Consider the following 12,955-nt stretch of genomic DNA (forward strand, 5'->3'; position numbering starts at 1 on the left):
AATAACAACGTATTAAAAAATAAAGTAACTGGAAAAAGTTAATAATTCCTTGCATTTGTTGCTATGTGCCACAATATTTTTGTTTAGGGGTTTTTTATTCATCCTTTTCATGTGACCTAGCTCTATTTACAACGGCTGAATAAAGGTATATCTCTTTTAATATATATATATATATATATATATATATATTTTGTTATATAAATCTTAATGACAAAATTACTCATTAACAAGATCTTGACACTTGTCAATTATATCATTCAGATATTGACACATGTCAATTTATTATTAAAATTTTAAAAAATAAAATGTAAAAATTCTAAACCTAATCTAAAATGGTTTTATATAAAAGTAAATAGATAAAATAAAACATAATTTTCTTTAAAATCTAATTATAAGATAAATTTATATTTTATTATATAAAGTTGGGTTTTGAAAGTTAGTCATTAACAAGATTTTGACATGTGTCAAGTTATCAGTCTGAGATTTTGACATGTGTAAATATTTAATATGAAGAATTTGATTACAACAAAAAGGAAATATTTTGTTTTTTAAAATATTAATAAAGTAAAAATATAATTATAAAAAATTTCAGAATTTAGAAAAAAATAAAGTTTTTTAAAATAACTATAAGAAGATTATATATATATATATTTCATAAAATTAAAAATTATAATATTATTTACTTATTTTTAATTTTAAGTGATAATTTTTAAAAAAATAGAAACAAGAATTAAGGAAAATATACTTTTAATTATTTATTCTAAATTTTGTACTCACTTCTATATAATCAAAGATCACCTCATATTTAAATAATTTATTCAAAAACATTGTTTTCAACTTTGTTTAATTGGGAATATATTTTAATGGGAAGGTAATTTGTTCTTATTTTCTTAAACCAAAATTTTCTACTACTTTCTCTTATTTCAGTTGGGAATAGGTAAGATTAATATGTTGACTAAAAAAAAGATTAATATATGAGTCTTCTTTTTCTAAAACTGTATTTTAAAATTTATTGTAGTATTTTTAGATTGTTTTAATTTGTATTTTAATCTTTGAATGATTTGAGATTCATATATTAGTATACTTATAATTTTCTATTGTTTCTTTAATTATGCCAAATTATTTTATTTTTCAATTTCTCAACCTTGATTGGTTGGTCATAAACCCTTTTTTTTTTGCAAACATAATTGTTACCATTATTCATTCAATCCCAAAGAGAGATAACGAATAGAAGCTCATCAACCTAATGAATTGATAAAATAGGCTAATCAAACATAAGCGTACAACAAACATAGATATATAGATTGGAAAAAAATAAATCGCTGTTGATAGATCCATAGGAGCCCAAAGACTCTGACACCCTGGTTTGCGGAAATGTTTAAAAGAATTGATTTAGCCACATACGTCACCAAAATGCACTTATTTTTTCAGTCAAGGGTCTTAAGAGAACTTCATGATGGGTGACCTTTCTGGAAGTGATTGTCGAAATTGTGCGAGTGAGGACAAAACACAAGAAAATATAATTTGTTGATTTGTAATGTCAGTAATCAAGTTTTTAAAGACTTCCAGACGTAACACATCGGTCATCGAATATAGGTTGGTCCACAAGGAATAGATGTAGGGCCCATTTGGGAAGGTGGGGCCATGGACTGAGAGTAGACATGGGCTCACTTAACAATGTGGTGGTTGAAGCGTTACAGAGACAGAGGCTACATCATGGTGTGTCAAAGACACTTCCACGAATACATTGAGAAATTTAGCATTAGTAACTATCAAAAGATTTTGTGACGATTGACAAAGGTTTTGACGTTTATTGGTCGTCGGAGCAAGCTATTTTGAGATAGCAAAAAGACGTGAACATTTTCTCTCCACACAGGATGAGGGTAGAGCCGGCGTTCTCTCTATGGTGGAGAAGGTTGCAAACAAGGTTATCTACCTAACAGAGGAAGGTGGAGGAGGTTGGACGCAAGGTTATCTCTCCAAGGGAGCAAGACGGAGCCAAGGTTCTCTCCATGATGGAGGAAGTTGGACGCAAGGTTCTTTCCATATGGGATGAGGGCGGAGCCGAGGTTTTTTCCATAGCAGTTATACATTATTGTGATGACACATCATTGATTAGTATATTATGTAATATATCTTTTATTCAAAATGTTTTTTGAGCCAACAAATTTAGTAATTAAAAAAGTATGCAGAAGTGGAAGTAATATACTTGGCTTAATGTGTTTATATAGACAGTTTCTAGATGGTGATAAAGAATATTTTTGTACCATACAAGAATACATTTATATATAAAAAATATACTTTTAATAGTAACATACATAAAAGATTTGTAAATGGATATAAATCAGTATATTATAACAAAAATAAAATTTATATATAACATACAACAATTTTTTTAAGAAATTTAATTCCATTTATAAAACTTTAAACCCGCACATCGGACGGGTCCTCATCTAGTATATATATATATATATTTGTTAACAAAACTAAATTGCCATCAATTAATTTCTTTTGTTTTAAAAAATCATTTTACTTACAAATATTGTGATAATTATGATCGCCATCTAAATGATTATTATGCAACAGATGTTTGCATTTTACAAACACTTTTCTTGAATTAGAGCTTGATTTATACAAAAAATTGCGATTTATATGATATATATGAAAAATACTAATTCCCAATTCTAGTGTAATTTATATTTATTGTTTGACCAACAATCTACATAATTCATCATGTATTATACAGTATGTAAATTTTTGTTAAAGGTTCTATGTTGATTTTGTTAAAGATGACACTTATATATAGTAATCATAGGAAAAAATCACTTTTTCATGAATTTTTTTTTGACATTCTATTAAAATAATTTATTAAATAAAGTGAAAAATAAATTTTAAAAAAAAAAACTGAAAGAAATAGGGTTAGAAAAGAGAAAGGAATATGATCGTAAAATACTAAACAGCAAAGCATATAGTTTTGTAGCATACTTTAAATTAAATTTAAAGAGAAAATAAAGAAAGAAGAAAAAAAAACAGCTGTGGACTAGCACACCAGCACCAGCACCTAGTTAGAGTATTTTAGAAGAAAAATCAGATTCTCCAAATTCAGTTATGCTCTTTTTTTAATATAAAAATTAGTATATTAGTATTATTTAGTTATAATAAAGTTTTGGTCGAATTTTGTAGAACACTCTGGCTGAATTGAATTTACATGGAACCACCGCCTCCTTCTCTCTCCTCCACCGCGGTGGCTTCTACCTCCATCCCCGCCGCCACCACAACTGTTCCTCATGTGACTTCATCTTACCCCGAGTCTCTTGACTCCTCTCCTCGTTCACGCACCACCGATGGCTGGGATGACCTCCCTGCTCCTTCCGGCGGTGGCGGCGGAGGAAGCACCGTCTCTTCTAAAATCCGTCTCATGTGCAGTTACGGCGGTCATATCCTCCCTCGTCCTCACGATAAATCCCTCTGCTACATGGGCGGCGACACTCGCATCGTGGTCGGCGACCGTAACACCTCTCTCTCTTCTCTCCTGGCTCGCCTCTCCAACACGCTCCTGGACGGGCGCTCCTTCACCCTCAAGTACCAGCTACCCAGCGAAGACCTTGACTCTCTCATCTCCGTCACTACCGACGAAGATCTGGACAACATGATCGAGGAGTACGACCGTACCATCTCCGCCTCCAATTCCACCAAACCCTCGCGCCTCCGTTTGTTTCTCTTCACCTCCAAGCCTGAGGCTATGGGTCAGATCCTCGAGAGCTCTGCCAAGAGCGACGATTGGTTCCTCAACGCTCTCAACAGCGCTGGTCTCCTCAACAACCGAGGGTTCTGTGATTCTGACACCAACGTCAATCGTTTACTTGGGTTGGACCATGTTGGAGAAGGAGATGGCTCCGTCAAAAGCGCCAAGCAGCAGCAGCCTCCTCCGCCGCAACCGCAAGGAGGCCAAGATGTTCACTGCTTGCCTGATTCTCCCATGTTGGACACCTCCTCCTCTTCTTTTGGCTCTACTTCTTCCTCTCCCTCTCTCGCCAATTTGCCTCCGATTCGTGTTCATGTTGAGGAACCCAGCAGCGGCGTTAGGACTCTCCCAGATCAGAGAAACCTGGGAATCGAGGAGCAGTTCGCACGCTTCAACGTTGGGAGGCAGGACGACGGATTCGCTGCCATGTCTTCACCACCGCCGATGCCTGTCACAATCGCGCTTCCTGCTGCAACCGTTTCAAATGAGTCCCACACGCGGGTCATCTCTGACGATGAGAGATCCGATCACGGTGTGCCTGCTGGATACAGGAAACCTCCCACTCCGCGTTCCCAGCCGCAGAATCTGCAGGCTCATCAGCTCAAATCTAATAGCGAGCTGCCATCACCCAATTCTGTTTCCAGGTACCTCCTCTTCTTCTTGCATGTGCCTCAGTTTGTATTGTTAGATTCTGATTGTGGTTCTCTTATTATTATTGCCTCAGTGATAGCAGTGTGAGCAACCCTATGTTTCACCAAAGACCTTCTGTCTATCAAGAACCAATTGCTCAGATGTCTTCCGCTGCTTCCACCGTTGTTACTGGTATGATCAACCCCTCGGATCCAAGCACGCTTTTATCCCCCAATCAGAATCAGAATCAGGACCTAGGCTACAACATCTTTCACCCCCAATTCGAGCAGCAATCTCAGCCACAGCAGCAGCAACACTTCATACACACTACTGCTGCACCTCAATACATTCATCACCATCCCTCTAGCGGCCTTCCTCTCCAGACTTACATCCAGGTTTACTCTTCGCAGCAACAGCCACCGCAGTCTTTCCACCATCACCCAGATCGACTGGATCACCAGCCTTATCCTGTTTATTATGTTACTGCTCCAGTCCCACCTAGGCCCTATTGTATGCCTGTGCCACAATCTGCAACTGTTAGCGAGGCTCCAGGTTCTCTGTCTTCTAACCATCTCCAGGCACCTCCCAACTCTACCATGATGCCTCCACCTCCTAGCAACCACATGACAAGTGTTACTGGTGGTAAACCTGAGGTGGGACAGGCTGGGATTTACACAACAGCCCCAGGTGTGGGCGGTGCTCAGATGGTTCACCAGATTCCAACAAGCCAGCAGCAATTCATGGGGTATTCGCAAATCCATCACCCACCTCAGTCTGGTTTAGCTGGGAATCCTAACTATGGATATGAATACGCTGACAATGCTCATACACAAATATACTACACCCAACCTCTGGGACACGCACAGTACCAGACAATGACCGGACCTCCACCTGCCATGGTGATGCCTGATGGTTCTGCTGCTTCTAAGCTTCCAGCTGAGAACATGACTCAACAGATCCGGAGTTCACAGCCATTGTGACACACACATAACTATGAAGGTGAACCACAAAATTTTGGAGGAAGAAAACGTATAATTATATAAATTACTTTTTTTTTTTTTTTTACAAGTTGCTGCATCAAAAAAGAGTCTGGCTTCGTGTTGGTTTGGTATCATGGATTATGTTAAAAGTGTTGTGTGAGTAATTAGAAAATAAGGAAGTAGTGCTGCTTCGTGGGGTACTGCATTATAGTTGCAATTGATACTGGTGGTGCTCTTACCATTTTCCTGGATCTTATATCATATTATTATCATTCATTTTATATTGTAAATGTATCAGTCCTTGATCATCGCTCTTTTTTTGTTTTCCTACTTGTTGGAGACTTAAGAAGGCTCTAATATGAGATTCTGAGATGTATAACATGTAATATTTGGAAGAATGTATGTCTTCTTCTTCATCGTTTCTTCTCTCTTATCCATGGGAGCATAAGTACAGACATGAATCCATGTTGTGTGGTCTTGCAAAACTACACACAACCCTACAACTTCTCAGACAAGGCGTGGGTGAAAAAGGTAGTGACAAAGTTGATCTGTCTTCTAATTTAGCAACATAACTATCTCTTTTGAAAGAGAGAGCATTTTGTGTAATTCTCGTAACACCAGACCCGAACCTTTCCCTCTCTCTACCCATACTTTCGATTCAGGATATTTTACTCTTGCACTACACTGTTCTTTCACAAACAACACAGAGCATTGATTGAAGTACCGGCTGATATTTTTTCTGGCAGAGTTCACTGAGTGGAGGGAGATATGTATTTTTGTGATTTTGTGCATCAGAAGCATTGAAGTACCGGTTGGCCCGGTTGGGTTACAAAATCTGAACTAAATCTCTCTGTGGTCAGCTCCCCATCCCTTGCATCAAACCAACTGTATCTAAAATGGGTTCTTCTTGTCGTCTGTCTATTTCATGTCTGCAATTATGTCTTTTTCTTTCTTAAACTCTTCTGACACTCTTTCAGCATCAGCTTCATGCTATAAATCTTTATCAATGTGCTCTCTTTTTCTCATCCTACTTTCCCTTCTCTGCATCTGTAGACATAACGAAGCATCAGGCAATGGACCCAAACACACCTGCAGACTTCTTCCAAGGATCTTCCAAGTTTCATACATATTACTCACATAGCAAGAAGGGTGGTGGGTTAATCGATCTAGGTCTCAGCCTTAGGACCATACAACATGAAACTTGCCTCCCATCATCCGGGCAGAGTGAGTTTCTTTGCTGAATTACTATGCTTTCACCTCATTGTTAGTTACTTTTCTTCATCCTCACTTGGTATCTTCAATATCTACATGTGAATCAAAGTGATAGGTCTTGACGGGTATGAAGATCTCATAGAATGGTCGCAGCCCAGATATAACTGCAATACCCAGCTGAAGAGTGAGGATACTGGAAACCAAAGACTTGCTCAGGGATATTACAATAATGAAAAAGAGAGCAGAGGAAAACTGACTTATGTAAAGGTAAATCTAGATGGCCTAGTGGTGGGCCGCAAGGTTTGCCTTCTTAGTCAAGGAAATTACTCAACTCTTGCTCTTCAGCTTGACGATATGTTTGGTAAGCCGTGTTCTTATCCCCAAAGCTTCCAGCTACTAGTATGTTTAAAAAACTTTTGCCACATCAATTTGAATTTGCAGGGATGCAGACCGTGTCAGGACTGAGGCTCTTCCAGACTGAGTCTGAGTTCTCTTTGGTCTACAGAGACATCGAAGGTATCTGGAGGAATGTTGGGGACGTTCCATGGAAGTAAGCTCTTCCACTTTCTCTATTCAAATTTTTTAGTAAATCACTTTTGTAACTTGCCTGAAACTCAATAGGGAGTTTGTCGAAAGCGTGGATCGGATGAGAATTGCAAGAAGAAACCATGTTCTTCCTCCCTTTTAAGCTTTTAAGTCGAAGCTTCTCTCTTCCAGGGCGTTCACTGTTTATCTAAGATTCAAATTAGCTCAGTTGTGGTTCTAATATTTAACATATGATGTACCGGAAACTTTAAGCTATAAAAACGATTATGAAGAGAGAGGCACAACTTAATTAATAACCACTAACAAAGACGGGACAAAAAAAAAAAATTAAAAAACGGTAACCACATCAGCATCGTCAGGTGCAAATGCTCCAAGTGATTGCAGCTTCATCTTTTAAAACAAGCTTTATGTGCATATCTCTAGATGTCTCAATCGCCAGCCACAAGTAATCTGTCGAGAGTATCAGAAACGTGCCTCATGGCAGGCCTTTTCTCTGGACTGCTATTTGCGCAACTGATTGCAATCTTCAGAACAGCGACAATCTCGTCTTCCTTATTTGCCTCAGGATCCAAACAAGGATCAAGAACATCACATAATGGTTTCTTCTCCTCAATGCATACTTGTATCAATCGAACTAGATCCATTTCCGATGTCCCCACCTCCATTGCCGGAGACTTACCCGCTATCAGTTCCAGTAATATGATCCCAAAAGAGTAAACATCCCACTTCTGTGATGGTTTGACCATCTTGAGAGTCTCGGGTGCCTGGTAGTAGGATCCAGACGAAGAGTGAGCAGTGAAATCCGAAGATACACTCTTGTGATGGTGTTGTTGCCTCTCTTGCGGCTGTTGATCCGTTTGGATGATTCTATTAGACTGTATGGTCGGAGAAGATCCTCCAGCAATGTTAGCCAACCGTGCAAGTCCAAAATCAGAGATCTTAGGTTCCATGTCTTGTCCGATGAGAATGTTGCTGGGCTTGAGGTCTCCATGGACGTATTTTTTTGGGCTGAACTCATGGAGATAAACAAGCCCTGTCGCAATCCCTTTCACTATCCTCAGCCGTTCAGACCATGTCAAAGGAGCAGTAGTCACCATGCCTAGCTTTCCTGCACCACACCCCACATATATAGTGACTTAACATGATGTAGTCGAAGGATGCATCTCGAAATGAGAAAAAGAATGACTCACCGTGGAGGGCGGTTGCGAGGTTACCGTTGGGAACATAGTCGTATATGAGAAGCTTCTCATCCACAGACCAATAATAAGCTCGAAGACCAGCAATGTTAGGATGTCTCAGTTTCCCAATGGCTTCAACTTCTGTCTGAAACTCCTTGAATCTCTGAGACCCTCCTTCACCTAATCTCCGGACGGCCAGTGTGAGACCGTTCTCTAGAACCACTTTGTACACAATGCCGATTCCGCTCTTGCCTAGAACAAAAGCTGACGCTTTTAGTAGCTCCTCCAGGTTAAACACAACCTGAGCGTCAAGGGGCACAATGTCGCAATGCTCTACGTTTTCAGATAGCGTTTCAGATTCGTCTTTCCAGAAACACAGACATTCCGCAGCCCTTTTCTTGGATTCTTTCTCGAAGCCGAACTGGTTCTCGCGGTTGCAAGGACAGAACTTAGAGTAGCAGTAAGTGAAAAGCAAACCCATGAGGCAGATTCCGACAACGTCGCAGAGAACAATGGCAATGACGGCGCTTTTGCTCAAACCACTTGATTTTTGTTTGGATTCAGAGTTGGTATCAATATCTTGATCTTCGGGCGGGTTGTTGCTTGGGATAAAAGGGTAAGAGGCATTGAGGCCGAGCTCATATCCTGGGCAAAGGTCTTTCAATGGCGGGCCGCATAGCCCAGTGTTGCCGATAAACGCCGTTGGTCCTCTGTTCATAAGAGCACCAGTTTGAGGAATGGGACCGGAGAGATTGTTGAAAGTGAGATCAATGTAAACCTTTTCAGGAAGATCGCCGAGAGCAGGTGGGATTGAACCGGTGAAGTGATTGTGAGAGAAATCAGCAGTTCCTTGTAGATTAGAGAGGTTTCCGATGTCACTAGGGATCGAACCGTTGATTTGGTTGAAGGCGAGGTCGAGTTTCTCCAGAGAGACGAACGCTGAGCCAAACCCATCAGGCAAAGGACCAGACAGGTTGTTGCGGCTGACATCGAGTGTTCTCAACCTGTTGCATTGCAGAATCGAAGGCGGTAGCGACCCGTTGAAGAGGTTCTGCGACAAATCTAATGTCTGAAGAAGCTTAAGCCTACCGATCTCGTCCGACAAGGACCCATCAAAGGAATTGCCGTAAAGGACTAAACTTTGGAGTCCTTGAAGCTGGAAAAGCTGAACAGGCAACGACCCATAAAACCTATTGCTCCGGAGATTCAAGTGACGGAGACTGGAGAGAAACCCTAGAGAGGATGGGAGAGAACCGTAAAGGCTCTTTCTTGGAATGCTTAGAGACACCACCCTGAGTTCTTTGCAAGTAACACCGTTCCACGAACATGCGTCCTCGTCCGATGAGTTCCAATTGCTGAGGGAACCGCTAGGATCATCGTGGACGCCCTGCTTGAACGTTAGGAGCGCGAAGCCCTCGTCGTTTAAGCCACTAACAGTCACATGGGGGATGTAGTTGTAGTTGCAGAGAAGAGCAACGATGATTATCAGCAAAGCCAACATTTCAGATGCAAAATTAGAACAAAAAGACGAGAGTTAAGAACCACTTTGTACAAATGAGAGTGATATAGAGTCCTGATAGTGATAGAGTAAAGAGTAAAGAGTAAAGTACAAAGAAGAAACAAAAGATACCTTCGCTGAAGAAAAAGGAGGAAGAAAGAATACAAAAGGAAGAGAGAGAGAAGAGAGAGCTCTGCTTTTTTTTATCTTACATTGGGAGAAGAGAAGCAGGAAAATAAAAAATAAAAATGACCAAGTTTGTGAGAAAAGAGGTGAAAGTTGGACAAAAGAGAAGCCCATGGCGGACTAATCCATACCCTAATTTGTCCACTAATACATTTCTTTACTGATTAACATCTCTCTGTCGTTTCTTAGCTCCTTTTGACCAAAATTATGATCGTTAAAAAAAAAATTAAATCTTAGTGTAAAAACTAAAAATGTTAGGTCAGAACTTTTTATTCAAATAGTAGTCACATCCTTTAAAAATAATAGAAATACCTTTTGTCAGGATTATTGTAGTGGAGTTTCGTGCTAGAGCCACATTATCTATGATTCATAAAATGGTAATTAAAGATGTATAATCCTGACAAAAGGTATGTATATTTTAACAGTATGGTCTAGTATTGAAATTAGCATTGGTTAACAACAGTCAGTAATTGAAGAAAAAAAACCATTTTAAGTACAGATTATTTAAATTAGCATTGATTGAGCTAACTAATTTGGCGTTTGAGAGAGAGAGATGTAACGTGGAGACTTCAAGATGGAGAGTTTTGATATTATTATTACTAGAGAACGTCACCATAATAGGATTCTTTAGTTCTTTACTTTACCACATAAAGTACCATTCAAGATGTAAACCACTGCTCATCTATCTCTCTTATTAATCGTATCATGATATACATAAGTTGTCAGGATTCACAATGCCATTACATCTTAAAAGAGGAATAGAGGGAGACTAGTATTTTTCAAAGAAGAAATGTATAATTTTTTCTAAAGAAAGAAATGGTAAAAGCTTAAATTGATCAAACACTGTGATGTTGAAGGATTATCCCTATATTGGTAGAAGAGAAGTACAACTTCTACCTATACCCAAAAGACCACAATCACGTTCATTTGAAAACAATATTATTAAGGGTAGATTAGTCCTTAAACATGTGTTGGGTCGGGTTTAATGTTTTAATTATCTGAGATTTATCAGTCGGATATTTGAGATGATACACCCCGAAATTAGAGTATTGGTCTATTGGATACTTAGTATTCGGATTCAAACGGGTATGGTTATAACCACTAACGAGAATATAATTTAGCATTTACTATTGTTTACAAAATTGGTTTGGCGAGAAAGCTATATTTTTGGAAACAAGATTCACTAAATTTAAAATTTTAGAAATAACATGTATATAATATTTTAATTATTAAATCATACAGTATTTTTAGCGATTTAATTGATTCCATATTGGAAATCTAAGTAATTACTATTCATCTATACTATTAATTGGGAAGTACAAAAAGAGAAAAAATAAAAAAAAATTATATCATATATTCATGTTGCCAAATAGACCCAATTATCTGTATAAGTAAAAAAAAAATCTTTATCCCATATATTTAGTACTTTCTAAAACAACTAAGTCAAAAAAATAAAAATATTAGTTCATATAAATTAAATCTATTAACAAACTTATTGATTTTTTCCTAAATTCTAGATATCATTAATTATAAAATAATCGTAGTTAATATATTTCCATAATAAAATCATGTATTTAGAGGTGTGGAGAAATTAATACTAATTAAAACTGAAAAATTAATACATGTGCTTAAAAATCGTGATATTAGAAAATATTCAGCCATAAATTTAGGAAAATCATAATTAATCCAACTTATGCATAACAAGATAGTAATGACTATAAAAGTAAAGTACTATTAGAACAACACACGATACTTCTTTTAAAGAAAAGCAGACCTCGATATAAAATTGAAAGTGCTGGAAAAAGTCAATTTCAAGATTAAAATAGTTTTCATACCTCCAAGTCATATACTGCAGTATTTGGAGTGAAACTGTAAATGTTTTAGGAATATAAACTGTAAGTTTTTCAAATAAACTTTTATACAAATAGTATTTTTGTAAACTTTTAGAAACAAATGTCTAGCATAATTCTTATTCATCTTTTCTTCTTACATACAATATATATTTAGCATTTTCTGTTTTTATTTATTTAGATTCAATATTATCAATGAAGAAGATGTTCTCAAGTTTTATCTGACAGAACAAGTTACAAGTTTAAACAAAGGTGAGCTTATTCTAAGAGTATTAACATAATTTTTGTGGAGTGTAAATTAATATATCAAATTATATTAAGTCAGTGGTATGTCAGCAATTGATATGTTTGTAATCAGCATTCTCAAATCCAGGATCTCCAAAGAATCAACAAGTGGTAAGGATCTTTTTTTTTTTTTTTTTCTGTCTCAAGGTAAGGATCTATTTATATTTCATCTAAGACATTTAAAAACAATACTCTAATTATGTGTATGATAAATCATGTTGGAAAAAGAAAAAATTTCATTTTTTCCAACATATTATGCCAATCATGTATAAATTTTCACTCATTATGACCTAATTCATGTTATTTATTATTTTCTTATACTATTTAACTTGATTTTTTATTGGCAGATAACTCGGGAGTTCCAAAAAAGTATTGATGAGCAGTTCAAACTAGAACAATGCTGAATCAATCTTCTGGAGAGTGAAAAGTGAGAGAAATTCTTGACTGTGAATTTACAAAAATATTTCATTAGGGAAAGTGAAGAAATGGAAATATAGATACTTTACAAAAATGTCAATTCAAAACAAATTATCGTTGTTGAAATCATTTGATGTTGGAGGAATTTGTAGATAAAAAATTTGAATAATTGTCTTGTTTTTGTTAGAGAAAGTTTCCTGGATATTTAATATGAAATCGATTTTGATTACTACTAATTAAGATATAATTTAGTATGTGATATTACATGTCAACTAAATTATATGAATGATATCGGAAGTCTTTCGGATTAATTAGTTTATTGGTTTGTTTAAATTTTATAAATATAACATCTACTTTCCTATAAATATATGAACAAAACATACATAATGAAGTACTAAACAACTAAAATTAAACTTTTAAATGATTAG

General features: G+C 36.8%; 3 protein-coding genes across 6 annotated transcripts; 2 read left to right on the plus strand and 1 right to left on the minus strand.

Moving 5' to 3' along the window:
* Positions 1 to 2,940: 2,940 nt before the first annotated feature.
* Positions 2,941 to 5,663, plus strand: LOC104789883 (uncharacterized). Its single transcript, XM_010515531.3, has 2 exons — positions 2,941 to 4,389; positions 4,470 to 5,663. The coding sequence occupies exons 1-2, from the start codon at positions 3,209 to 3,211 to the stop codon at positions 5,353 to 5,355; spliced, it is 2,067 nt and encodes a 688-aa protein (XP_010513833.1). The 5' UTR covers positions 2,941 to 3,208; the 3' UTR covers positions 5,356 to 5,663.
* A 437-nt stretch (positions 5,664 to 6,100) lies between these two features.
* LOC104789882 (auxin-responsive protein IAA32-like) lies at positions 6,101 to 7,384 on the plus strand. Of its 3 annotated transcripts, XM_019246574.2 has the most exons (5): positions 6,101 to 6,210; positions 6,420 to 6,579; positions 6,677 to 6,928; positions 7,009 to 7,117; positions 7,189 to 7,384. In XM_019246574.2, exons 2-5 carry the CDS (start codon positions 6,429 to 6,431, stop codon positions 7,253 to 7,255), a joined length of 579 nt encoding a protein of 192 aa, XP_019102119.2. In that variant the 5' UTR covers positions 6,101 to 6,210; positions 6,420 to 6,428; the 3' UTR covers positions 7,256 to 7,384. The 3 variants fall into 3 exon arrangements, 2 of the variants coding, with proteins under 2 accessions (XP_019102119.2, XP_087311710.1); XR_015560201.1 differs by lacking the exon at positions 6,101 to 6,210 and having other exon boundaries at positions 6,429 to 6,579; positions 6,677 to 6,834; XM_087455584.1 differs by lacking the exon at positions 6,101 to 6,210 and having other exon boundaries at positions 6,429 to 6,579; positions 7,204 to 7,384.
* LOC104789881 (receptor protein kinase-like protein ZAR1) lies at positions 7,350 to 10,162 on the minus strand. Of its 2 annotated transcripts, XM_087455583.1 has the most exons (3): positions 9,922 to 10,087; positions 8,304 to 9,721; positions 7,350 to 8,221 (listed from the first exon to the last, which is right to left on the minus strand). In XM_087455583.1, exons 2-3 carry the CDS (start codon positions 9,007 to 9,009, stop codon positions 7,542 to 7,544), a joined length of 1,386 nt encoding a protein of 461 aa, XP_087311709.1. In that variant the 5' UTR covers positions 9,010 to 9,721; positions 9,922 to 10,087; the 3' UTR covers positions 7,350 to 7,541. The 2 variants fall into 2 exon arrangements, with proteins under 2 accessions (XP_087311709.1, XP_010513827.2); XM_010515525.3 differs by having other exon boundaries at positions 8,304 to 10,162.
* Between the last annotated feature and the right edge of the window lie 2,793 nt (positions 10,163 to 12,955).

The sequence above is a fragment of the Camelina sativa genome, chromosome 6, assembly GCF_030686135.1.
Source record: "Camelina sativa cultivar CO46 ecotype springtype chromosome 6, ASM3068613v1".
Taxonomy (NCBI): domain Eukaryota; kingdom Viridiplantae; phylum Streptophyta; class Magnoliopsida; order Brassicales; family Brassicaceae; genus Camelina; species Camelina sativa.

What these genes read in the sequence shown, in the direction of transcription:
- LOC104789881 (XM_010515525.3), bottom strand. Translation starts at nt 9,792, where the DNA reads ATGTTGGCTTTGCTGATAATCATCGTTGCTCTTCTCTGCAACTACAAC. An exon ending in CCTCGCAACCGCCCTCCACG is followed by an intron (nt 8,222 to 8,303) that starts GTGAGTCATTCT and finishes GGTGTGGTGCAG; the next exon opens with GAAAGCTAGGCATGGTGACT.
- LOC104789882 (XM_019246574.2), top strand. Translation starts at nt 6,429, where the DNA reads ATGGACCCAAACACACCTGCAGACTTCTTCCAAGGATCTTCCAAGTTT. An exon ending in CCTCCCATCATCCGGGCAGA is followed by an intron (nt 6,580 to 6,676) that starts GTGAGTTTCTTT and finishes TGTGAATCAAAG; the next exon opens with TGATAGGTCTTGACGGGTAT. An exon ending in TCAGCTTGACGATATGTTTG is followed by an intron (nt 6,929 to 7,008) that starts GTAAGCCGTGTT and finishes TTGAATTTGCAG; the next exon opens with GGATGCAGACCGTGTCAGGA.
- LOC104789883 (XM_010515531.3), top strand. Translation starts at nt 3,209, where the DNA reads ATGGAACCACCGCCTCCTTCTCTCTCCTCCACCGCGGTGGCTTCTACC. An exon ending in TCACCCAATTCTGTTTCCAG is followed by an intron (nt 4,390 to 4,469) that starts GTACCTCCTCTT and finishes TTATTGCCTCAG; the next exon opens with TGATAGCAGTGTGAGCAACC.